Source organism: Lampris incognitus, chromosome 13, assembly GCF_029633865.1.
Source record: "Lampris incognitus isolate fLamInc1 chromosome 13, fLamInc1.hap2, whole genome shotgun sequence".
NCBI lineage: Eukaryota > Metazoa > Chordata > Actinopteri > Lampriformes > Lampridae > Lampris > Lampris incognitus.
The window spans coordinates 5,749,084-5,773,710 of NC_079223.1; the positions used below are offsets into that span (position 1 = coordinate 5,749,084).

General features: G+C 45.9%; 1 protein-coding gene across 1 annotated transcript; it reads right to left on the bottom strand.

Annotated features, from left to right (window-relative positions):
* Window positions 1-1,393: 1,393 nt before the first annotated feature.
* col9a1b (collagen, type IX, alpha 1b) lies at window positions 1,394-24,389 on the bottom strand. Its single transcript, XM_056292193.1, has 32 exons — window positions 24,315-24,389; window positions 23,606-23,665; window positions 23,458-23,493; window positions 23,291-23,353; window positions 21,842-21,895; window positions 21,348-21,383; window positions 20,917-20,940; window positions 20,711-20,764; window positions 19,035-19,088; window positions 18,828-18,860; window positions 18,677-18,733; window positions 18,501-18,554; window positions 14,891-14,944; window positions 14,711-14,764; window positions 14,489-14,542; window positions 14,338-14,391; window positions 14,132-14,185; window positions 13,990-14,043; window positions 13,743-13,796; window positions 12,527-12,571; window positions 12,372-12,425; window positions 12,213-12,266; window positions 12,068-12,121; window positions 8,823-8,894; window positions 8,261-8,296; window positions 8,061-8,105; window positions 7,905-7,937; window positions 7,650-7,796; window positions 6,873-6,927; window positions 5,794-5,982; window positions 5,547-5,624; window positions 1,394-1,596 (listed from the first exon to the last, which is right to left on the bottom strand). The coding sequence occupies exons 1-32, from the start codon at window positions 24,387-24,389 to the stop codon at window positions 1,394-1,396; spliced, it is 2,043 nt and encodes a 680-aa protein (XP_056148168.1).
* Window positions 24,390-24,627: the final 238 nt, after the last annotated feature.

Here is a 24,627-nt window from a genome sequence, read left to right on the forward strand (position 1 = left end):
GTCATGGTGTGGTCGCCAGATATCAGGGGAAATGTTCTGCAACACTTCCTTTACTACAGCCTCTTTTTATCACACTGTTTCATGTTCAGATCTACTGTGTCCAATAAATGTTGACGTGTTTTATGACTTGCATTTAATGATTTTACCACTTGGTGTTTTCAGCACCACCATTTTAGAGGTTTGAGTTGCACAGTTCTTTGGAATATATTGTTTGGAGGTCAAATTATTTTATGTATTTGCTGCTGGATTTCTATGCATGGACAAGTGCTTTAGTTCCACAGATGTATTGCACACAAAAAAAATGTTTTAAGGATTAAGATTGGAATTTCATGTAATGAAGTAATTAAGAGATGTTGTTGCCATGTGAAATGAAGTTAAATTTTGCTCCTTTTTCAATTTGAATTCGAGTAGACGGGTGTAAATGCAAAGCTTTACAGGAAACTTCATTTTAAATCCAACCCTTTTTGAATCAACTTTCAAATTTTGGCTTTATTCTGAGTGAACAGTTCATGGAAAAGCAATTGCAAACTTTTTTTCTTTCTGTTGTGCTCCCTCGTACTTTTCACAAATATATTATCTTCCTGAAAGAATGACGTGAACGCTCCGATTTCAAAAGGGGTAAGAAATTGAGAACATTATTTTTTTTCACAGAGAAAAATAAAACATGTTGCCTAAATGAACGCCGCTAGTCCTCATTCTGAACAATGAGACAAAATATCGCATTCGTTATGGTGTTTTTGTAGGAAATATAATTAACCACAATTCAAACAATTTACAGAGATTTACAGCGTACGTTGAGGTGTCAGTTTCATCCACTCTCCTTTTTTATTTCGGGCGGCAGGGCCGGTAAGGCCGTCATTTCTGACATGGGAGTTTCAGCAGGTTGATCTCTGGTACAAAAAAAAAAAATCAGAAGGCACTTTGGCTGAACATAATTACACACCTGATATGTACAAGCATATTGTTGTGACTTGGGAACGTGAGGATCCTTTTCATCAAAGTTGATTATAAATAGATGAGGAAAGCAAGTAAAATACAGGCAGTTGCTGGAGGAGAGTGGGGGCAACCAAACATTTCATGTGCTTACGGAAACGCGTGCTCTAATTTGCAAAAAATAACATCTCTCAGGTATAAAAACCACTTAAAACACCGGGACAACATGGATTCTGCAGCACAACCAGGATTGTGTCTTGCACTTTGGAAGAAGTGGACCCCTCCCGCTGGAAATCTGGCTAGCACAAAACATTTCTCAACAGGCTACGAGGTTAATGGACTGAAGCCGCCAGAGGCCACAGCCCCTCAGAGAGAAGCTGTCAGACTGTTGTGTGCTCTGAGGGAAGGAAGATGTTTGTCAGCATCTCTGTCTCTTGTCTTCACGCCCTCCCAGAGTAACTCAGTTCCCTGCTGGACCCTTCACACTTGAGTCCAGAGCCTGATGGGCCGCCCCTGCCTGGAGGTTGCAGGCTGACGGGTCACAGTAGCCGTTGGGGCCGGCCGAACCAGGAGGTCCAGGCACACCGGGCTGGCCAGGAACCCCAGGAGGTCCCCTTTCCCCGTCCCGTCCATCCCGACCATATCCAGGCTTCCCCGGCTCACCTAGGATCACAGAATTCAGTGGCACTTTAGAATGAGGCACACTTAATTGGGTTTGTAAATACTTATTAATTTCTTTATTAATGGTTATTAATGGATTGTAACTCAGTAATAAGCATTTTGGTTGTCAGGTTGGGAGACCAAAAAGTGGGGAGAGTCTCCAATGACATTCTCCTGGACGCAACATGATTAGATGAAAACAGCCCAACTGTTGTATGCCAGCCTTACAAAGCCTAACTCTAACCCTACACTTAACCCTAAATTAACCCTGAACCCTAAGTTAACTAGCCTGGTGGAACCAACCTACACATCATGGGCTCAGTTTGCTATGCGAGCTATTAGTCTGGAAAGCTTCCACCGAGAACCGACTGAGCCCGGCGGAAATGTGTTGGACCGATCAGATTAGGGACAGTTTAGATGATCACAACAATGAGCAGCGCCATATTTTGAAAATGACGACGGTGGCAGTACTGGGCGGGGTGGGGGGGGGGGCGGGGTAGTGCCGATGCAGCTGTAGAACTAGTTTTATCAGAGACATTTCCAAAGAGGACAAACATCGGTACAGACGGGCATTCGGGTAGTGTAGTGGTCTATTCCGTTGCCTACCAACACGGGGATCGCCAGTTTGAATCCCCGTGTTACCTCCGGCTTGGTCGGGCGTCCCTACAGACACAAATGGCCGTGTCTGCAGGTGGGAAGCCGGATGTGGGTATGTGTCCTGGTCACTGCACTAGCGCCTCCTCTGGTCGGTCGGGGTGCCTGTTCGGGGGGAAGATGGGACTGGGGGGGAATAGCGTGATCCTCCCACGCGCTACGTCCCCCTGGTGAAACTCCTCACTGTCAGGTAAAAAGGTGCAGCTGGTGACTCCACATGTATGGGAGGAGGCATGCGGTAGTCTGCAGCCCTCCCCGGATCGGCAGAGGGGGTGGAGCAGAGACCGGGACGGCTCAGAAGAGTGGGGTAAATGGGATGGGTAGAATTGGGGAGAAAAGCGGTGGTGGTGGTGTTTCCTACGGTTTGTGTGAGAAGGTGGTGCTCCAGTTCTACATCACGGGGTTTTGCGTGCTGACCTACTGGAGGCTGCTCCACCTGCCCTCAAAGTAATTGTGGTCTGCATCCAGCGACAACACCTGCGTGGTGCAGTGCACCGCCCTAAGCTCTGGAGGGGTGTCGTTTGTGCACGGCTCCCTGAGCAGGTGACTCGGCAGCCCTCGCCGGTTCCCCGCTGAACGTCTCCGGAGACGATTTTGCATTGCTCAAACATGGGCACCTAACCTGCCCACCCAGCAAGTCTCCTATTAATGTGTTATGCCTTATTACGGACTCACAACGCATCAATAAACAAGTTATTAACCGTTAAGGAATTACTAATGACTCATAACCCCTTTATAGCAACGGTTCTCAACTGGTCGGACCTTGGGAGCCACAATTTCCCATGGTCGTCACGTCACGGCCCACTTTTACAGAATTCAAACCAAGGGAATTTATTTCTCCAAAATGGGCACAAACACACATACACAAGGTCATCATAACCTTTTTTTAACCCCCCCCCCCGTTTTTCTCCCCAGTTGTACTTGGCCAATTACCCCACTCTACCGAGCCGTCCTGGTCTCTGCTCCACCTCCTCTGCTGATCCGGGGAGGGCTGCAGACTACCACATGCCTCCTCCCATACATGTGGAGTCACCAGCTGCACCCTTTCACCTGACAGTGAGGAGTTTCACCAGGGGGACGTAGCGCGTGGGAGGATCACGCTATTCCCCCCCAGTTCCCCCTCCCCCCTGAGCAGGCGCCCTGACCGACCAGAGGAGGCGCTAGTGCAGCTATCGGGACACATACCCGCACCCGGCTTCCCACCCACAGACACGGCCAATTCTGTCTGTAGGGACGCCCGACCAAGCCGGAGGTAACACGGGGATTCGAACCGGCGATCCCCGTGTTGCTAGGCAACCGAACAGACCGCCACGCTACCCAGACGCCCTGATCATGATTTGCATTCAGAGCACATTACTCTAGCAACAACTGATCCTGATGAAGAACTGATGAGTATGAACATCAAAACTGCAGCTGATCCTGGTGAACATGAATAAAATGACCATCATAACTGTGTTTACACACATCGTTTGATAATCTCTCCGAGTAGGCCTACTAAACGGGCTGTTTTCACTTAACGGGGATTTGAGGAAGCCAGTGAGACAGTTGGGATGTGCTTTACTCCTGATAAGAGTTTCAGAGTCTTGGGTGATCATGCTCAGTGTCCACCCTGTTCCTCTGCTTTGACTTGCACCACAGCACACGTTAATGTATGCAGGCCCTAAAAAAACCTCCAAAACTAAAACTGCAGGAGACGTGAGCTTCCATGACTTTCCCAAAATATTGGTGATCTAAATGCATGTGTTCTTGAAGTTAGGACAGACTGACTTGGACTGCTGATAACGACCACCTCAGCCGGACCAGTGTGACCGCGTCTGCTGCCCTCCTTCAGCGCTCTACTGAGGAGCTGACTGGCCTCCTCGTCATAACGGAGTGTCAACAATCACCAGCCGTCGAGACTAACGTCATGCTAATTATAACCGATAGGCCCTCAGAACGATGATGAAGCTTGTTTGTGGGGAAATGCATTGTGGGCAGAGTTACACAGAGGTGAAGCTCTGTGCAACCACCCAAAATAAGCAGGGGACACACTCGGGAGTAAAGTATGTGTTGAAATAAAGTGGCTACAACTAAAGGAATGGGTCCGAGGGGGGTCCTCGCCCTGCTGCTGGATTCTGATGGATCGGCGGCGCCGGATGACACGTGACTTGGGTCGAACAGACGGGTAGGCTGCATTCGCATACTTTCACCTCCGACTGATGACGCCACAACAAAAATACCCCGTAGGCTCGACAGCCTGCTTTGTTTATTCGACACGGACATGCTGACACACGACAGGGACTCTGCAGTGTGACCGAGGCACACGGCGTCTACGACTGTCTGAGTGACCCAAAAGCTTTCCTCGGATACGCTGATGGACTGTGTGGTGGCAGACATGTGACTATTGAGAGCTTCTGGTCGGAGGTTTTTTTAAGAGAAACGATGGCAAGGAGCTGCTTCGAAGAAACCCTGAGAGTTCTCCGTCCGGACGAGAGGAACGACTCGAACGTGTGTTGGCTGATAAACCATCACACAGACCCGTTCCCTGATTCGGCTGTGCTTTCTGTGTTTGAAAAAGAACAACAGGATTTACAGATTACAGCTTAAAAGCACGGCGTTTAATACTTTTGCACTGAAAGTAGGAGGCCGATATTGTTTTGACTGCAAAATCTGCTGCAACACTGCCCCCAGCTGGTAGTATTCATGTTTGCCTGGGCGTTGATGTAGAATTAAAGGGTTGGCTTTTCTAGTGTTAGAGTAGAAGTTATTTTGTTGGGGTTTTTTTTTTTTTTTGACCACACAGTCTGTGACCCGCGACCCACTTTTGGATCGCGACCCACCAGTTGAGAAACGCTGCTATGTAGTATATACCCTTTAATTATGCATCCATTATCCAAACCGCTTATCCTGCTCTCAGGGTCGTGGCGATGCTGGAGCCTATCCCAGCAGTCATTGGGCGGCAGGTGGGGAGACACCCTGGACAGGCCGCCAGGCCATCACACACACACACACACACACTCACACCTGGGGACAATGTAGTATGGCCGAGTCACCTGACCTCCATGTGTTTGGACTGTGGGAGGAAACCCACACAGACACGGGGAGAACATGCAAACTCCACACAGGACGACCCGGGACCACCCCCAAGGTTGGACTATTGACTTTTTGGATCCACCTGTTGTCACACCTTGTGCCCCTGTCATTACCCTGCCCCTGTTGCCCCGGCTGGGAGAAGCAGTGCCAGACAGCAGGGAGACCCGTCATCCACATACCGAGTCAGCTGACAAGCATGTCTATCAATCAAAAGGGATTCTACTAACCAGGCAGGCCAGGGGGCCCTGGCTGACCCTTGGGCCCTCGCGCAGTAGGGCCTCTGCTTCCCCTGTCGCCCATTTCACCTGAAAAACACACAAACACGTTGTATACAACAATGACATATGCTGCACAACTAAAAAAACACATCCGGCATCAGTTTTAACTTGTTTGTGCAGTTGAAGGGTACCAGCGTGGGCTACGCACGGCACCGCCTCTTCAGCGGAACCGATACCTGGCAACAGTTTCTATTACCTTTGGGTCCTTTGAGCCCCAGAAGCCCCGGTGGACCTTTGAGTCCTGGAAGTCCTCTTGAACCTGCCTGTCCAGGGAAACCATTGTCCCCTGGAGGCCCTGGAGAACCTGGGGGTCCAGGTTTCCCTGGCAGACCAGCTGCGCCAGACTCTGGCCTCCTCAGACTAGCCGCTAACTGGGCCAGCTGCTCTGTTGGAGCACAAGAAGTAAAAGCAGTGAGCATGCTGGCACTTTAGGAAATGGGCAATAAAAAGTTCTGATCCTAAAGATTGCAGTCAGCCTGCTGTCTCAGCAAGCGCCAACACCTGATCCCAGAAACCACAGAACTGAAGTGGTCTTGATTCTATTTCTTTTAAAACCATCTGAAAGGGCAAGGAGAATTAATATTTCTCAGTTATCTTAGAAATCCCGGAGTAAGATCGAGGCGAATCTCTGGTCAAAATACGCTCTTGAGCCTTCTGTGACTTCCGCCTTATATTCAGTTAAACCATGGAAATCTAGCGGGCAGAAAATAACACTCCTTGTTTTAGTTAATCAAGAGCAGAAACTTCATATTCGCTGTGCAAACGGTTGAATATTAATCTCCTGTGCTGCGTCTCTGTGTGGCGTTAATGCACCGGCTGTTCGGCTGGTTTCCTGTTTCTGAAGATTCCTAATCCGGGCACGCCGCTTGTTTGGAGCGGAGAAGGGAAGGTCTACTGGAGGTGAAATTAATTTTTCAGCACAGCAGATATAAAAAAGTCATGAGTTTGGGAGATGAGTTGTGCTGGACTGAGCACCCAGGATGAGGAAAACAGAGGTTGTGACTTCTGTGAAACATCTCAGCGGCTCAGAGGAGAACTCTGGCATCTTTCATCCATCACACAAACAAAGGCAGAAGCCTATTTCATGTCTCGGTTATGAGAACTTTGCTGTGAACCTCAGATTACCCTGTAACCGCCCACAGCAGTGGGACGGCACAGATGTGAATATCAAGTGATTGCATAATGTGGGACACTGGGAGAGATTTCAGTCTGGAAGCTCCTACATGAAACGTGGTACAGGGGCAGGGTGTACATGAAAGCCATGTTAATCCCTACCTTGCATGACGCGCATGCAAACTTGCCGGATGTGCTGATCACTCGGTTGTTTCCCCTGAGACGAAGATAACAGAGGTTATAGTACTTTTCATTGAAATACGACTGTAAATATATCTGTACGTATGTATTACCTCCTGCATGCTGCTGCTATGCCCGAGTCCCCCGAGGACAATTAATATTTCATTTTATCTTATTCTAGTATGGCTGTCTCTTGTTACATTTACATCTAGGTTTAGTTGGTGAGATGTGTGTTGAGAATAAGATGGGTATCTTGGGGGCATCCGGGTAGCGTGGCGGTCTATTCCACTGCCTACCGACACGGGGGATCGCTGGTTCGAATTCCCGTGTTGCCTCCGGCTTGGTCGGGCGTCCATACAGACACAATTGGCCGTGTCTGCGGGTGGGAAGCCGGATGTGGGTATGTGTCCTGGTCGCTGCACTAGCGCCTCCTCTGGTAGGTTGGGGCACCTGTTCAGGGGGGAGGGGGAACTGGGGGGAATAGCGTGATCCTCCCACGCACTACGTCCTCCTGGCGAAATTTCTGTCAGGTGAAAAGAAGCGGCTAGCGACTCCACATGTATCGGAGGAGGCATGTGGTAGTCTGCAGCCCTCCCTGGATCGGCAGAGGGGGTGGGGCAGCGACCGGGACGGCTCGGAAGAGTGGGGTAATTGGCCAAGAACAATTGGGCAGAAAAAAAGGGGGGGGAAATCCTTAAAAAAAAAAAAGCAAGATGGGTGTCTTGATAAAGCTTCTCCAGAGACTTGGCCGTGACCTACCGCTGGACCCTGAGAGCCACGCACTCCAGGTGCACCCCTGTTTCCTTGCATGCCCCGCGGTCCGGGTGTACCGGGGGGACCCTCGATGCCAGGCTGGCCTCGACTTCCCTCGGGACCTCTGTTGCCAGGCTCCCCAGGGTTGCCAACCTCGATGGAGAATAAAGCACGAGATCAGAGAAATATCGCACAACTGTTGGTTTGATGCTGCAAGAACTGCTGAGACGGCAAGACAAGGTAAGAATTCCTTCAACTCACTTCCCCTTTGGCCCCGGCCTCTCCTGAATCACCCTGACAAACACAACACAAAGGATGGAAATGTGAACTCTTGACGTATAATGACATGCTATTATGGATAGAGTAGCGGAATGACCGTATGCCATTAATAGTGTATGTGGTTGCATAACAACTTACAACTTCCCCTTTGTCTCCGGGGGTCCCCTCAGCACCTTGTACTCCCTATGAATATACATAAACCTCTGCATTATTTACAGAAAGACACACACTTTGAACGGCAAACCTGCAAAAACAGAATTTTTTGGCCAGTGGTTACTGTTCATGATCAGATTATAGTTTGCAAACAGGATGGTTAAACTGGACTTGGGAGGCCATACTTGCTCGCCTTTCGGTCCCTGCTCTCCAGAGTCACCCTAAAATATGGACACATGAAACAAACATTAATAGAGCAAATCATCCATAAGGTGAAAATATGGTGTGTTTTTGTGTCCTTTCTGAAAGTACATGCAACATTTTAATGCATCACACAAGAGGGCGCTACTAAGCCGTGCATCCTCATCTGGCGTTTGTTACAAGTTTCATGTTTAAAGTGACGTTTATGGGGCAGATTACTACTGCACAAAAGACACAGCCAATTAAATCTCATTTCTGTAGTCAGTGACATCATTATCTTGGGGCTGCAGTTTACCAACACACAAACCACACAACTTCAGTGTGTGATTGTGCACCGGCGCTACATAACACACAAACCACACAACTTCAGTGTGTGATTGTGCACCGGCGCTACATAACACACAAACCACACAACTTCAGTGTGTGATTGTGCACCGGCACTACATAACACACAAACCACACAACTTCAGTGTGTGATTGTGCACCGGCGCTACATAACACAGTTTCTGCCAAAGAAATACAAGTGAGGCTGCAGTGTTTCATTACCCGCTCTCCTTTCACTCCTGGCAAGCCTGGGGGACCGGGGAGGCCAGGGAGGCCCAGGTCGCCCTTGGGTCCCTGAGAGAGAAACAAAACATTTGAGTTACATCCAACAGACCACGTCTGACCAGACCCACCTCGCAGCTCAGTCAGACTGACAGAAAACAATGGAACACGAGGTTTTTGTTTTAACAGAATAGTGGATTCCCTTTCGACGGTTCGAAACCTTTTTTATTCCCAACAGATACACAAAGGTCTTGCATCTCCTAACCCTGCTGTTGCCTACGGCTCAAAATGACCCATAACAGTGTTGAACAGCAGAGAAAAGACTCCACCTGAAATGTGATGACTCTTCCTAGAGGGACCCCGACATTAGAAATGTGATGACTCTTCCCAGAGGGACCCCAACATTAGAAATGTGATGACTCTTCCTAGAGGGACCCCAACATTAGAAATGTGATGACTCTTCCCAGAGGGACCCCAACATTAGAAATGTGATGACTCTTCCTAGAGGGACCCCAACATTAGAAATGTGATGACTCTTCCCAGAGGGACCCCGACATTAGAAATGTGATGACTCTTCCTAGAGGGACCCCGACATTAGAAATGTGATGACTCTTCCTAGAGGGACCCCAACATTAGAAATGTGATGACTCTTCCCAGAGGGACCCCAACATTAGAAATTTGATGGCTTTTCCTAGAGGGACCCCAATATTAGAAATTTGATGGCTTTTCCTAGAGGGACCCCAATATTAGTAAAAGTGAAACGTTGTTTTTGTTTGTATTTCCATGAAAGCTGTACTAAGACTGCCTCAGGGTGTTAGTACAGACCCCAAGACAGTCTAGGGTACTAACACTGTCTTAGGGTCATGTTTGACCCGAAGACAAAAACTACTTTCTGCACATTTCTGCTACTTTCTTCGCTATACAAGTGCTGCCTCTTGCTAAAAAGTTAATTTTTACACCTATGCAGTACCGTAAGCAATAATAATAATAACAATAATAATATATACTAACATATATAATAATAATATATACTAATACATAATATATATAATACTTATATATATTATACTAATAATATATACCTAATACATACTGTTGACTGATATACTAAAAACTTGCTAAATATAGGGCTAGGACTTTAGATTTATTCTTACTTTTTGCAGTTTTTATTTTTCTTTCCTTTTATGTCTGTTACTCTTTATGTAAATTATTTTGCTTAAAGTATGGGCCCCCGTCCATAAGCTCTGCTGTGCTTCTTTGGGGTGTCCCTTTTCACACCATTTTTTCATATTTGTGTGAAATAAAGTTGATTGGTTGATTGAATAATAATAATAATGATGATAATAACCATAATAATAATAAACCTCTACTTTAGTACAGAAAACCAGTATGACCGGTGTGTTGTGATAAAAACGAGGGGTGTCCACTGATTAAATGCAGTCTTTCTGCACGGTGAAGAGGGGAAACCCTTCCTGCAAAATAGATTTGGGGTTTAAAATGAAATTAAGTTGCTTTAATTTAGAGGTTTAAGGAAGGCGGGTCATAAATGACCCTTAAGACGAGGGCGGTATACACCATGTGTGGACAACACGAGGGCTGGTGTTGTTAAAAGCATAATGAAGTAATGGTTAACAGTACATCAGTAAGTACTGGCAGAGGGATGCATCAGTAAGTACTGGCAGAGGGGTGCCTCAGTAAGTACTGGCAGAGGGGTGCATCAGTAAGTACTGGCAGAGGGGTGCATCAGTAAGTACTGGCAGAGGGATGCATCGTTTTGGTTTTTGTATGTTGTACCTCACAACGTATCAGCACGTTGTTGCAACATCGCTGTGTGGTGCTACATATTTTCATGGCTGTGTGTGTGTGTGTGTGTGTGTGTGTGTGTGTGCCCCTGTGCGAGCACACCTTTGATCAGCGACTGTGTGTGTGAGGAATGCCAGCAGAACACAGAGCTCTTTCAGCTCGCTGCTAACAGGTCTCCAGTCTCCCCTTTCTGTGAAAACAGCCTTCATGTGAGAGCTGAGCCGAGCCCATTCTCTGCAAAATTCCTGTGCAACAAAGCTACCTGCACATCGGAGGCTTCCTTCCGCTCTCTGCCTTTCCTCCTTTTCCCTGGTTCTTTCACTTTCCTTTCTTTGTTTCGCTGACAATTAAAAGGTGTTGACTGGTGGCTGTAGATTTGTGCATGTATTGTGCATGTATTGTGTATTCTGCACACATCTTTACCATCAGGGCTAAGTATTATTAGCACACTGTTTGCACACACACACACACACACACACACACACACACACACACACACACACACACACACACACACACACACAGAGTCAGAGTTGGATGAGCAGATGGATAACATGGATTTTGCAGCAGGCCTGTTTTACTCTCCTGGGTACACACATTATACACCAACAAAACCTCATACAGTACACTTCTACATTAGTATTAAGCCAATGCTACGTATCACAGCCAATATACATACTGCAATACCCAAATCAGATTACCACTTAAGAGTACCTGAAGTAACCAAATGACAGTATCACTGTACACATCAGAGAGCCACCTCAATAACACTGCCTTTACAATTATTGACGGCCCTTCTATTATTATAACGGATAATGACACGTCAGTGAAGTCTGTGTTGTCTGCCATCGTGACTGAGCTTCCTTCATATGCTACTGAGTGATATCAGGATTATGTGTGTGTGTGTGTGTGTGTGTGTATCTATATATATCTATATAAAGATAGATGTAGAAAAATGCTATATATATATATATATATATATATATATAATCCAGTGAGTCAAGTAAATGCTTTATGAGACAGTACAAGCCTGTTTCATGCCATAAGCAATCATCAGCTGTTTCACTGGATTATTTTGCTCCTTGTTTGTTGAGCACTTTCCCTACCATTGAGTGGTTCTTTTAACAAAGTTTTATTTATTTATTTATTCTTTCATTGTCAATCTTTTTTGTTTCGTTTTTTTTTTTTCGCTATTATAATGTATAGTAGTTTAATTAGCTTGAGAGTAGGTGAGAAGGGGTGGGAGAAAATAAGTGTGTACTTCCTCCTCCTGCTTTTCCAACATGGAACAAATAATCTGATGTATATGCAGGTTTGTTCACTGATGTGTGGATTTGTTGATCACTTCAGATTACTGGCGATGGATTATCTGTATGTTATATCCTGCTGGTTTACATGTTAGAAATAAATCGTCATCATCATCATTTTAGTCAGCAGCTTACCCTGGCACCTGGTTTCCCTAGTGGACCACCCGGACCTTGCTCTCCTATACTTCCCTAAAGAAGACAAAGGAACAAAAGGGAGTTCTTGAACTAAACCAACAATTTTCAGTGAAAAAAAAATCATCCAAACAGACCGACTACTTACAGGCTCCCCGATGGGTCCAACAGGTCCAACCTCACCCTGGTCTCCACGCTCACCCTACGGTGGGGCAGAAGAGAAATAAAGAATCATACAAAATGGCACAGCAGAAAGAGGAAAGATGGCAGAGGTTACTAAACAGCCTCTAAACAGGTTTGCACTTACTGGTTTTCCAGTAGACCCCATTGGTCCCAGAAGGCCTGGTCGACCGACGTCTCCCTGAAGACAAGTTCCTGACAATTAATTCTGGAGCCTTCAAGGAAAGGCTGTCATCATCTACAGTTATATTCTATTGAACCAAAATAAGTTGTGTCTCCAACCTTTGTGCCGCTCGTGCCTTTTGGTCCCGGTGCACCAGGCAGCCCCTACAACATGAGAGAACTTGTCTTCAGGTAACACAACAATAACCTGGACGGCAGAATCTCTGAGCATCATAATAAAGGAAAACCCTCCTGGTCAGTCGAGCTCAGAATTAAAAATAATAATGCATGACTTCAAGGGAAAAAAAGTATTCAAGTAAAGTCTAATCCATGAGCCACTTAAAATGCAGAGTACTCTACTGCTCCATGTAGGAATAAAAGGGTGAGAGAATTAAAAGCTGTTTGTTGACACCTTCAAGCCATATTACCTTCATTTTATATAGATTTTTTTTCAGTATCTAAATTTTCTAATGGTGTTCATGTGCAGATAATCTTCCTGGGAACTGCCCCCTGTTAGTTTTTTAAACTGAGTCTCGGTAGTCCTGTTCATCAGATGCATCACAGGTCAGGGGTTGAAAAAACTGTTTCTCTGTTTTCTGGCTGCAGAAAATGGATATGTTGTGGGCATTATATGTGTATGATAACGTAAACAGTCAGATTCAGATGTATTCATGTTACCTTTTTTTCAAAAGCAGGTCAACTTTATTATATATTATATCCTAATTGTGCATATTAAAAGCACATTAGCCTTATTGTGAAACTGATAGCTGCTGCCGGGCATTACCACATACATGCAGTGACATGTTTTACGGTGTGCTTAGCTGAATTCCAGGACTTCACAGTGCACACAAGATTTATTCTGGTGCATATGTAGCGAATTCAGGGGGGCAGCCCGGGAGAACCGCAGCCAGGACGCGAACCCGGGTCTCCCACACCACGGGTGACTACGTTAACCAGTCGACTAAAGGGTCCGACCCGTTAGCCAAGGGCTAGCGAGTCTAACCATACATGGCCGTTACACTACCCCCCTCCTTCGGGAAGCGCGTCCCCGCGCTTCAGCATACCAGCTCCCTCACACCTCTGGGCGCCTGCACTTCCAATGGCCTCACGGTTTCACCGTCCCACTTCTGACACCAATGTAGCGAATTCGGGGGACAGCCCGGGAACCGCCACAGCCAGGACGTGAACCCAGATCTCCCGCACCACAGGCGACTACGTTAACCAGTCAACTAAAGGGTCCGACCCTGCTTAGCCAAGGGCTAGCAAGTCTAATCATCCGTGATCGTTACACATACTATCGGCGTATTGAATTTCCGAGGTCATAGGTGATACTTACAGGAAGTCCCTGAAGCCCCACCTCCCCGGGAGCTCCTGGCTTCCCGATGCCTCCCTGCAGAGAAACCGAGGTACATGGTAGTAACAGCTTGACAGTGACATGACTAACAGATCCCTTCAGTTATCCTTGAAAGCAATCAGTAATTAATTAATTACAAACTAAACACACTGTTGTAAACGAGAAATCATCGAGTCAAACAGAATTCCATTTGTTTCTATTTTAGATAAAATGAAGAATTCTTTGTCACCTTTGTTCCCGGCATCCCAGGAATACCCTCCCGGCCATCAACTCCTGGTAAACCCTTGTTGTCAAAGGACACCAGAAATTAGATCATGGCAGATCTACTCTCCATATACATTTCTGTTTGTCACAGTGAATGCTGCACTTACAGGCTCTCCCTTGGGACCTGGAAGACCCGTGATTCCTCTTGGCCCTTGAAGACCCTGGACAACAAAAATAATAAGCAGTTTTGCCCACATGATATGAAGGAACAAAGAAAATGTGGTAAATCAACAATTGTTTGCTTCCCCCTCATAATCCTGATGATGCCCATGACAGTAGCGATGGCTTTAAAAGGGTTTTCTCTGATACTGACCTCTTCACCTCTGGGCCCTGGCTCACCCATCGCACCTCTCTGGCCTTGATCCCCCTAAAAATAACACATAAAATCATAGTTGTCTGACAGGGCAATTACTGAGAAACAAAAATAAATCATTTACACCATTCACATGGTGGGAAAAACTTACAGTGGCCCCTGCAACACCTTGGGGACCTGGGTCTCCATCGTGGCCTCGAGCTCCCTGCACAAATAACACAAGCAACATGAAGTCTGGCCCTGAGAATGTGTCTGCTTTTAGGGATGAAAAAGTTGTTGGACTACAGCTAAAAGGACTGCATTTAGAGGAACAACAACGACACCAGTGAAAAACAAAGGTTTCCAAGAGCCATTGAACCACAGACACACTTACTGACTCTCCCTTGGGGCCCATCATGCCGGTGGCTCCTCGAATTCCCTGAGGACCCTGGAATGAGTACAATGAAAACGACGGCGCTTTAGTGACAAACCAAGGCCCAGCTGACACTGAAACGAGAGGCTGCAAAATCAAAGTTGTAAACACATTTGGCTTGTATCAATGGGAGAATCTAACCGTTGGCCCTTGGGATCCGACTTCTCCTGCACTCCCCTGGTCCCCCTCCTCACCCTGAAGACATGGGAGGAAATCACATCAGAGTCAAGTTAACATTTCTCAAGACAAACTGTGAAGAAGCAGAGCCCGAGGACTCTACAGCACAGATTTTCAAGACGTACCGCAACACAGCGCAGCTAGCATCCCAGCAGCAGCGGGATTTACCTCTGCCGTTTTTAAAAGAACGCGTCAAGACGGTCCGGCTGTCTGTGAAATTATTCCAAACTGAAACAGCAATTACGCAAATACACCTCATTGTAAATGGACTGCAATGGGGCGAGTTCTGCGTGTTTAACTACAAGTTCAGATAAACCCTTATCATGCATTAGTATGCATTAGGAATTTCACATGGATTTCATGCCAAGGCCATGGTGGACTTGAGAAGTCATCCCTTGTTGGAAAGAAGCTCGGGCAAACTTGTAAGCCGGGTAAATGTTTTCTGTCACAGACCAAATACAGATTTGGTATCGGTACGGTGTCTTGATGTTATCTGTGGCAAAGACACATCGATCTCGATGAATACAAGAAAGGGTGGTTGTATTTGTGTGAACATTTAAGGTCAATGTGTGAAGTTCATGGTAAAAGGGATATTTTCACAGTAGCACACCTTTTTCCTCTTTTAACAACTTCCTTTGACCAGTAAAGGACAGACAAAACTGGTGAAAAATAATTCTCACAAGTTTTGCACAGCGTTTGAGGACAGACACGCATCATGTAGAGGAGGAGTAAGGTGCTTCACCCCTGGCTGTGTGTTGTCGTTCAGACTGGGTGTTGTTGACCAGGCCAAGCATCAGGTGGAACTGTTTTTTCTGCCCGGCATCATTTATGTCAAGGGGGTTTCTGTATCATGGCAGGTCAACAACACATGAAATGTTACAGACAACACAACAGACACAAACGTTGAGAGATGGAGGTAAATAATATATCGGTTTGGGGTTGCATCAACTGCTTATTGAAATATTCCATCCATCCAATATCCAAACAGCTTATCCTGCTCTCAGGGTCATGGGGATGCTGGAGTCTATCCCAGCAGTCACTGGGCAGCAGGTGGGGAGACACCCTGGACAGACCACCAGGCCATCACAGGGTCCACACACACATTCACATTCAGACTAGGGACAATCCAGCATGGCTGATTCACCTGACCTACATGTCTTTGGACTGTGGGAGGAAACCGGAGCACCCACGCAGACATGGGGAGAACATGCAGACTCCACACAGAGGACGACCCGGGACGACCCCCAGGGTTAGGCTACCCTGGGGCTCGAACCCAGGACCTTCTTGTCGTGAGGCGACCGCGCTAACCCCTGCGCCACCGTGCCGCCACACACACAATGAAATATCAATGTTTCAACTGCAACCTAAGCTTTCAACGTACAACTTATCAAGATGTAGAGATTCTGCACACATCACTAACACGTCAGAATTCTGTGTCATCTACGAAGGACAACACTGATGTCCAGTGGCTGGAGGGCTTAACGCCTGGATCACCAAAATGCAAAGCGCTGAAACAGCTGATTTTAAGGACGTACAGTAAGGGTTAAAAATAAATCCCGAAACAAATCATGTTACACATCAACGAGCCTGTTAAACATGAGACTCATTTTTGGAAATGATGAATTACAGATGTTCTGCCAGCTCTAGATGTTTCTGGCACACCACACATGGAAGACTGAAAGGTGGCCACATAACTCAGTTCACTCACCTTAGGCTGTGTTTATGCCACAGGTACTGATGCCCAGTTACGACTTTTTGGCTATATCCAATTTGACCGCCTGTTTATTTCGGATTTGAAAAGCAATCCATATCCGATTCCTGTGCTTACACTACAGCCCGCATGCATCGGCCTACACTGGATATTGGTCACAGGGTCGCGGGGATGCTGGAGTCTATCCCAGCAGTCATTGGGCGGCAGGCAGGGAGACACCCTGCCAGACCATCACAGGGCCAAATAAAACATAATAACATGATTTGATTATGCAAAGCCTGTGTGACAGTCCAAAAAAGATATTTGTAAAGATATCCCGCGACCCTGTGTAGGGTAAGTGGTGTGGCTAATGGATGGATGGATAAATTTTGGTTGCCAATTTGGAAGTCAACAACCGCATGTGTACACCACACCACTCACAATACTGCAAGAGTGTAAGTGTCACATTTGGTTGGGCATCTCTACAGACACAAATGGCCGTGTCTGCGGGTGGGAAGCCGGGTGTTGGTATGTGTCCTGTTCGCTGCACTAGCGCCTCCTCTGGTCAGTCGGGGCACCTGTTCAGGGGGGAAGGGGGAACTGGGGGGATAGCGTGATGCCCCCCATGCGCTATGTCCCCCTGGTGAAACTCCTCACTGTCAGGTGAAAAGAAGCGGCTGGTGACTCCACATGTATCAGAGGAGGCACGTGGTAGTCTGCAGCCCTCCCCGGATCGGCAGAGGGGGTGGAGCAGAGACCGGGACGGCTCGGAAGAGTGGGGGTAATTGGCCGGATACAATTGGGGGAGAAAAGTGTAAGTGTCACATTCTGAATGACGTGCAATTCGCACTGACCTGAAAAATCAGATCTGTGTGGTTACATGAGAGTCGTATCCGCAGATATCAGATTCCCGTCCGATTTATGTCCACATATGAATGCCGTCAAAATCATATCTGAAAATATCCGATTTCATGTGCTTTTTTCCCCCAATCATATGGTCATAATCCATATCCCATCTGTGCCACATGTCAAAAAAATCGAAATTGGGTCACTTGTACCCGACGGTCTAAACGTAGCTTAGCGAAGACATCTGGCCGTTTGCGACCAATGTGCAAACAATACACTCTTTCCAAAATACATCCGGAAGTTTCACATGTCAAGATTTGTACTACTGTACTACTGCAACAATGCAGTGCTTCAATACTATATTATAGGATTTTTCTTCAGTATCGTGTGTTTTTTTTCCCCCAACACCCCTGAGTAACACACTTTTATACTAAAACAGCCAAACACTCCGCTCCATCCACTGCTGCAAGTGTAACCATGCAAGGGCACGGCTTTACATTTATGAATGGAAAACACGTAAAAGAGCCCGCCGCTGAATATTTCACTCAGGCAGAAAATCTATGCCAGGGACAGACTGCAGACTGTCAGTAAATCACATGATGACAGGAGGTGATGAGGGTAGATAGGCCCAGACTCATTTCCATTTATATGGCGTATGAACACATTACAGGGAAAGTGTGGTTTTATTTGCACAACATTTCAAATAAATCATATTCCATGAATTACAAGGACTCAAAGGCATTACTCACTGACACATATGACGACATCTTGAAATATAGTGGCACAAACAGTAATCGTCTCTAGAGGGCCAGAATCCTCTTATTAAATTTCACAACCATGCAAATTTGTTTTTTCTGTCGGTGAACGTGGCGTGTGTGATAGCTGCTAAATGTTCTCATTTACACGACTTCTTGTCAGTAAATTCAGTGTGGTGTCAGTATCTGTGCAATGTCTGTGGGTTGTTGTTCCACATGGGTAGTAGTACCATAATGTAATAACTAGATTTCGGGTTACCTTGCAGCAGTGGACGTTCCTTACCTTGTGCCCTTGTTTCCCAGGTTCTCCCGCTTCCCCTTTCACACCTTTGTGGCCCTGTAAACATACAGCGCAACTGTGTGAAGTACGAAGGGAGCACTCATTCAAGACAACACAGCAACGCCAGAGCTTTTTTTTTTTTTTTTTTGGAGTTAGCAACCCTTAACCCTCATACTCACCTTCATGCCAGGAAGGCCTGGATGGCCAGAGGTCCCAGGTGGGCAGGAGTTTGGGCACTAGACCACATAGCAAAACTTCAAAGTCAGAAACAAATTATGGAGTATTACTACAAAAGACTGTATTTATGAAATTCAGAAAAGTGGGTCTCACCAGCTCAGTGTTGCCCTGCATCCCTGCTGCACCCTGATGTTGAGAAAAAAAATGTGTTAAGACATCTCTTAAAAAGTGCGACTGGGACCAACTTCGTGATGAAAACACTGAGCTTGGCTGTTTGTAACAGTAAAATGTCCATTCACAAAGTGACCACCCGCTTTGTTTTTAATCTTGGGAGGCTTCAAATAAGCCCGTGTTACTTACTCTGGGCCCAGCCGGTCCACGAGGTCCCTGTGGCCCCCTCACTCCCATAGCACCCTGTTATATTAAGCAACATAAAAGGTGTCAGACGAACTGTATGGTGTTGTGTGGTGTTTCTGATTGCCCTCCCTGTCATCTCAACATACTGAATAATATTAAGTATATCTAATTAAAGCGACTGTAGACAACTTTCCCACCCTAGCATTTCAAAGTGTTTTTATTGTTTGTGCCGCCGTCGCAAAGAAAACCGGATCGCTCTCCGCCTGGCTGCCATCCAAAGCAAGAAACAACCAGAAACCCTGATCTCAGGGCTACGATAAAGGCGGAGTAAAACATCTGGTAGTATTAATAAGTAGGCAGGTTGTGTTACCTACTGATCCAGTAGAAAGAATGCAAACTGAATGTCGGGAGTTGTATCAAACTTTGTTTCCCCGTCAAGATTCGTTTCCCCCTCGCTAGAGTTCAATACAACACCGGGATTAACCTAAACCTACCCTCAACCTGACCCTACATTAACTTGACTTCGACCTGACTCTAAACTTAACCTAACGCTGACCTTAACCTAATCGTAACCGAAAGCTAACCTGTTTCCATGCGAACACTCTCGTCCGGCTAGGGGGAAACAGATCTCGACAGGGAAACAGAGTTCGACACAACACCGGTGCTCGCTCCATTGAGTGAATGTCAGTCCGATGTTCACTCTTGTTTTACGTCCGTTTCTATCACTCTTCCTCTTCACCTTCTTCGCCTCTTCTGTCAACGCGATTCTTTTTCTCTTGCCGGGTAGAGTTTTCACTGTCACTTCCTGCCATTTTCACTACTGGGGATAGCTACCGGGTAAAATAGAAATGCTATCTTATTGCTATTTTGGTTGCGCAATGGTTGACGCACTTCCTTTATACTGTAAATCGAGTCTTCTTTTTCCCCATAGGCTTTATAGGGAACCAATCTAAACGCCGATGGTGTCATTATTCTATAGTCATTACACTGTGCCACCAACATTTACTTCATAATGATAAGTTAAAGCAAAACAAGTTGTCTACTTCCGCTTTAAGAAAGACTGGTTTCTACTATATTCCCTACAGTACAGTGATGGCAAACTATGGTCCATCAATCGTTTTGTGTATGTCTAGCCACGTGCAGACTACAGCAGGTGATTTTACCAATAAGTTTCTTAATGTCTGGGTGAATATGCAATGATATGCTGGTGGTGTTGCAGTAAAAGCCCTTGTACACACTCTGGATAAGGCACGTGGGCTGGCCAACATTGACCTTGAGGGTCATTCAAACATTGCTGGACATTACTGCATCAGCTGGGTTTCCTGCTGTGGAGAAACTTGGGCTATCAACTAAACAGGCAGGGTGTGATGTAAGTGTGGTGTAAGAGTGTGCGTTTTGGTTTTGGCCGGAAATGTTTTGAATGATTTTTTTTTCCGTTTTGGCAAAAAGGAGGCTGGATGAAAAGTACTGCTGTTTCTGTTGGCAATGGCTGAACGACATTTGAAACTTCATGACTGTCATTGTATAAACAATAAACTGGTCACCTGGCCTCAGACTGACCTTCACTGAGATACTTTTGCCACCACAGCCAAATAAATGCATAAATAAATTGGTCTATTTTTTTCTCTATATTCAAGTTCTTATTTCCATGGTTAATGGAATGGTCTTTCACTACTCACAGGGGGCCCAACTTTGCCCACTTCACCCGGAAGTCCTCCAGGCCCAGGTGGCCCCTGTTTGATGACACAGATGGACATTACTAGTACTTCATGTTGCTTTGCTTGAACAAAATCCTTAGTGAGATCACCAAAAATCTAAGTATAAGAATATAAAGTGTGGCATTTGTGATCATATACCAAACATCAAACATGGATAAATCATTTACCGGGGGTCCGTCTGGCCCAACACCCTGGGGAAAGAAAGACAAATACATTTTGAGGAAGGGGGACATACATTTTTGTTGACATATGACAAAGGATACTTAAGGATTCATGACCTATTTTAGACAAGCTTAAGCCATGGGATTTACTTTTTACACACTGGTTACTAACAGTCAGAGAGATTAAGTCATACACAAAACTATGAAAACATTCAGTTGTGAACTGTATTTAAGTAAATTATCCTCACACTGATTTATCATCGTACAGATCAGGATTGATCAATTATCCTATGTTGTGAGTTCACTAAATTGCATATTGCACTGCAGAACATTTGCTGAATGGTAAAGAGTCGTGTTGTTGTGTTTTGGACATTCAAAAAAGATGCGGCTTGACGGGAGGGAATGGCTCTGGAGCACAGAGAGGATGTGTAACTCACAGCTAAACCGCGAGGTCCAGCTTTTCCAGGTTCACCCTGAAGAGAAACAAAAATGTATATAAATTAGCTATTTGTGAAACATTAGTAAACTCCTTATGAATTTGTGTTTAAGTGTTTGCACGGAGAGAGATAATATTGCAGCATATCAATGTAGTCTTAGGGTTTCATTCTACATCAGGACAAATACTGTTTAGTTAAAACAAAGCTGCCTGAGACCTCAGGCGAACTGAGTTAACATTCCTTTAGCTTGTCCCATGACTGGGCCAGGGTACACTTGACCCAGCAATATTTAGCTTAATGAGGACTGATGTTAAGACTTCATTACCCACAGAGACTCAACATAGCCCTTGCAGGATTAAGTCTCATTTGTCATGTGGAATTGCTTTACGCATTGTGGTTTCTGCCGCCATGCCAGCAGACTGGACAGTAGCTTGGCACCGTTTCAGTGAGCTTCTGAAGCAGGACAACGAACGAAAGGCTCATTAGTCACTCACTTTCTGTCCGAGGGGACCGTCAGGCCCAACGTCGCCAATAGGGCCGGTCAAACCCTGCAGGGAAGAAAAGTCAAACTTAGCCACGACATCATAACAAACATTACATCACCTTATGCTAGAAGGAGCTGAGCAACGTTTTTGCTTTTAGTACTTAAAAATGATGCAAATTCACATTTGCATCACTGTTCTTAATAAATTATAAACCCTCTCCTTTTCATCCCTTTTGTACCAAACACTTTTTCATCTTCTTCATATGCCACATCCATATCACATTACCATATCTTGCCATAGTGGGTGGACCTGGGCGGTGTTAATATTCATGAGTGGTCAATCAAACTTAGCTCTGCCCCTCCTCTAGAGTGATAAATACTGGAGACCGCTTCAAATTCATCAGCTATTATAAAACTAAAGCTTGGCGAGACCATACCTATGTAATCATGAGCAGACGAGAGACAGAAACAGACAGGCAGGCAGATGAGCAGATGAACAGACAAGACAGTCTCTGCCTGTCTGCCTGTCAATTAATACTGAAAATTGTTTGCTGGGACAACACCCGTTAGAAATTTTACACAACAAAACAACTGACCGACAGGCAGAGAGTAAGGGTGAGGAGAGGGAAACAGAGACATTAAAAGTCAAAAGCATTGTTTAAAACAGATAATTACATCCTCCAAAGCCACCAAGAAGTTTCTAACTCGACACAGAGGTAGCAAATTCATCGCAAGCACAGAGGCAGCAGCTCTCAGACTGTGAAGCGAGTTGAGTCGATGTGGGCAGCAGCATTCCTTTGGTCCATCTCAAACAAGCCCAGAGACAGATATCATTCCACACCGTTTTGAGGATTCTCCATAGCAAACACCAGCAGAAACCAAACAAGACCGGTACTGTTTCAGCAAAATTGTGATTTGGAGTCACAATACAAGTTCTGGTGAATAATTAAGGGCTATTAGAAATCAAATGCTCAAGTAACAGGGTTTTTATTATTATAACAAGTTGCTATATTGTGGTTTGCAAAAGCATGAATGTACTCTAACTCCAGGTTGAACTAAAACCACTCTGTCTATCGTCTTCACACAAACAATGGCTGTTTTCCTAACCCTCCTTTCAACTTTGCAGGGAGCAAAAAAGCAATAACATTGAGGGTCTGGTTCAACAAAAAAAAAAAAGAGTGCCCTGTTACTAGGAAAATTGGGATATGGTGACTCAGTACAATACATTCCTTACATTCTTGCGCACTTTGTCCCTAGAGCCTGTGCTAAATCGGATATATCATGGGGTAATTGTAGAGGGATAATAAATTAAGTATGCATTAATCTATTAGGTGGGGGGAACATGCTTTGAGGTTCCACCCCCTGCTGTCTTGAACGCAGATCTCATTATACCAATCTAATTATTCACAACCATGTAATCAAAAACAAACAGAAAAATAAGCATCTAGAACAAACTCACGTCAGCTCCGGGTATTCCTGGCAGTCCCGAAGAGCCGGGTTTACCTGCATCCCCATCAGGTCCCTGAAACATGACAATCCAAAGACAAACTTCCTAAGTTTTGTAACAAGGTCACAAAAACGAAGCGATTGGATCCATTGTTTTCAAAGTGAAGAGTTCAGACTTACAGGAGGGCCGTCCTCGCCATCTGCTCCCCTCTCCCCCTGAAACAAAACACACAGGCTGAACATTCATAGATTACACAAGCTGCTTGAACATGTGCTAAATATCGAGCAAGAGAGAGATGGAAAACAATGCATCACTTGGACAACTTACAGCTATGCCATCAATTCCTGGGACACCTGCAGGTCCGGGTGGACCAGCGGGTCCTGGGGTCTGCTAAATAAAGGACGTGGCATAACAGGAATATTAGTTAAATAGCTGAAAACGAGCCAACTGGTTTCAACAACCCCCCCCCCCCAACGCATATAGTGCTGCACTCTCATAACCTACTTTGGAAGTAAAAAGAGAGAGAGTAACAGGTGCACCACCTTCAAGCCTGGTTACAGGAGCACAAACTCCCCCTGAAACACACTGCACCACACAGCTCATGGTGACTTGAGTTCAATTACTTAAAAGCATTGGACAGAACTTACAACAACAAAGCAAAGTTGAACCTGCATTAAAACGTGTGCACCTTATATACCTACATACATATATACACACACACATATACATACATACACACACACACATATATACACATACATACATATATACATATATACATGTCTCTCTCTCTCTCTCTCTCTCTCTCTCTCTCTCTCTCTCTCTATATATATATATATATATATATGTCTCTCTATAGGAGGGGGTCCAGCAGAGCCGCGGGATAAAACATCACCTTAACACTGTAGGGCTGTGACCGTAATGGCGCCCACGACGTTACCGTTTTAATTCCATAGCCTAACGGGGCATTACCGTATTACCCGCCGGCAGCGCACCTCCTTCTGTCTACGGGCAGGAAAACAAACGGGAGTCTTACTTGAGCGGAGCAAATGAAGACCGTCTGCAGGACGAGCAGCGCAAGCGGCCCCCCGAGTCCCGGGGTCCAAGCCATGGTCTCTCCCCGGCGGAGGGAAAGGCAGACGCGGTCCTTTCGCTGGGTTCGGCTGGGCTGGCAGAACAACCCCGGAGAGCGCACCTCGGCTGTGTGGGAGCGTCCGGGGGTCGCACAGCCATTAGAGGCGTATGTATATTCATGCCGGGCATGGCTAGGGCAAGCGATTGGAGGGACTCCGCAGGGACACCGACGGGGAGGAGTCACCAGCCGAGCGGAGACTAATGGAGACCAGCGG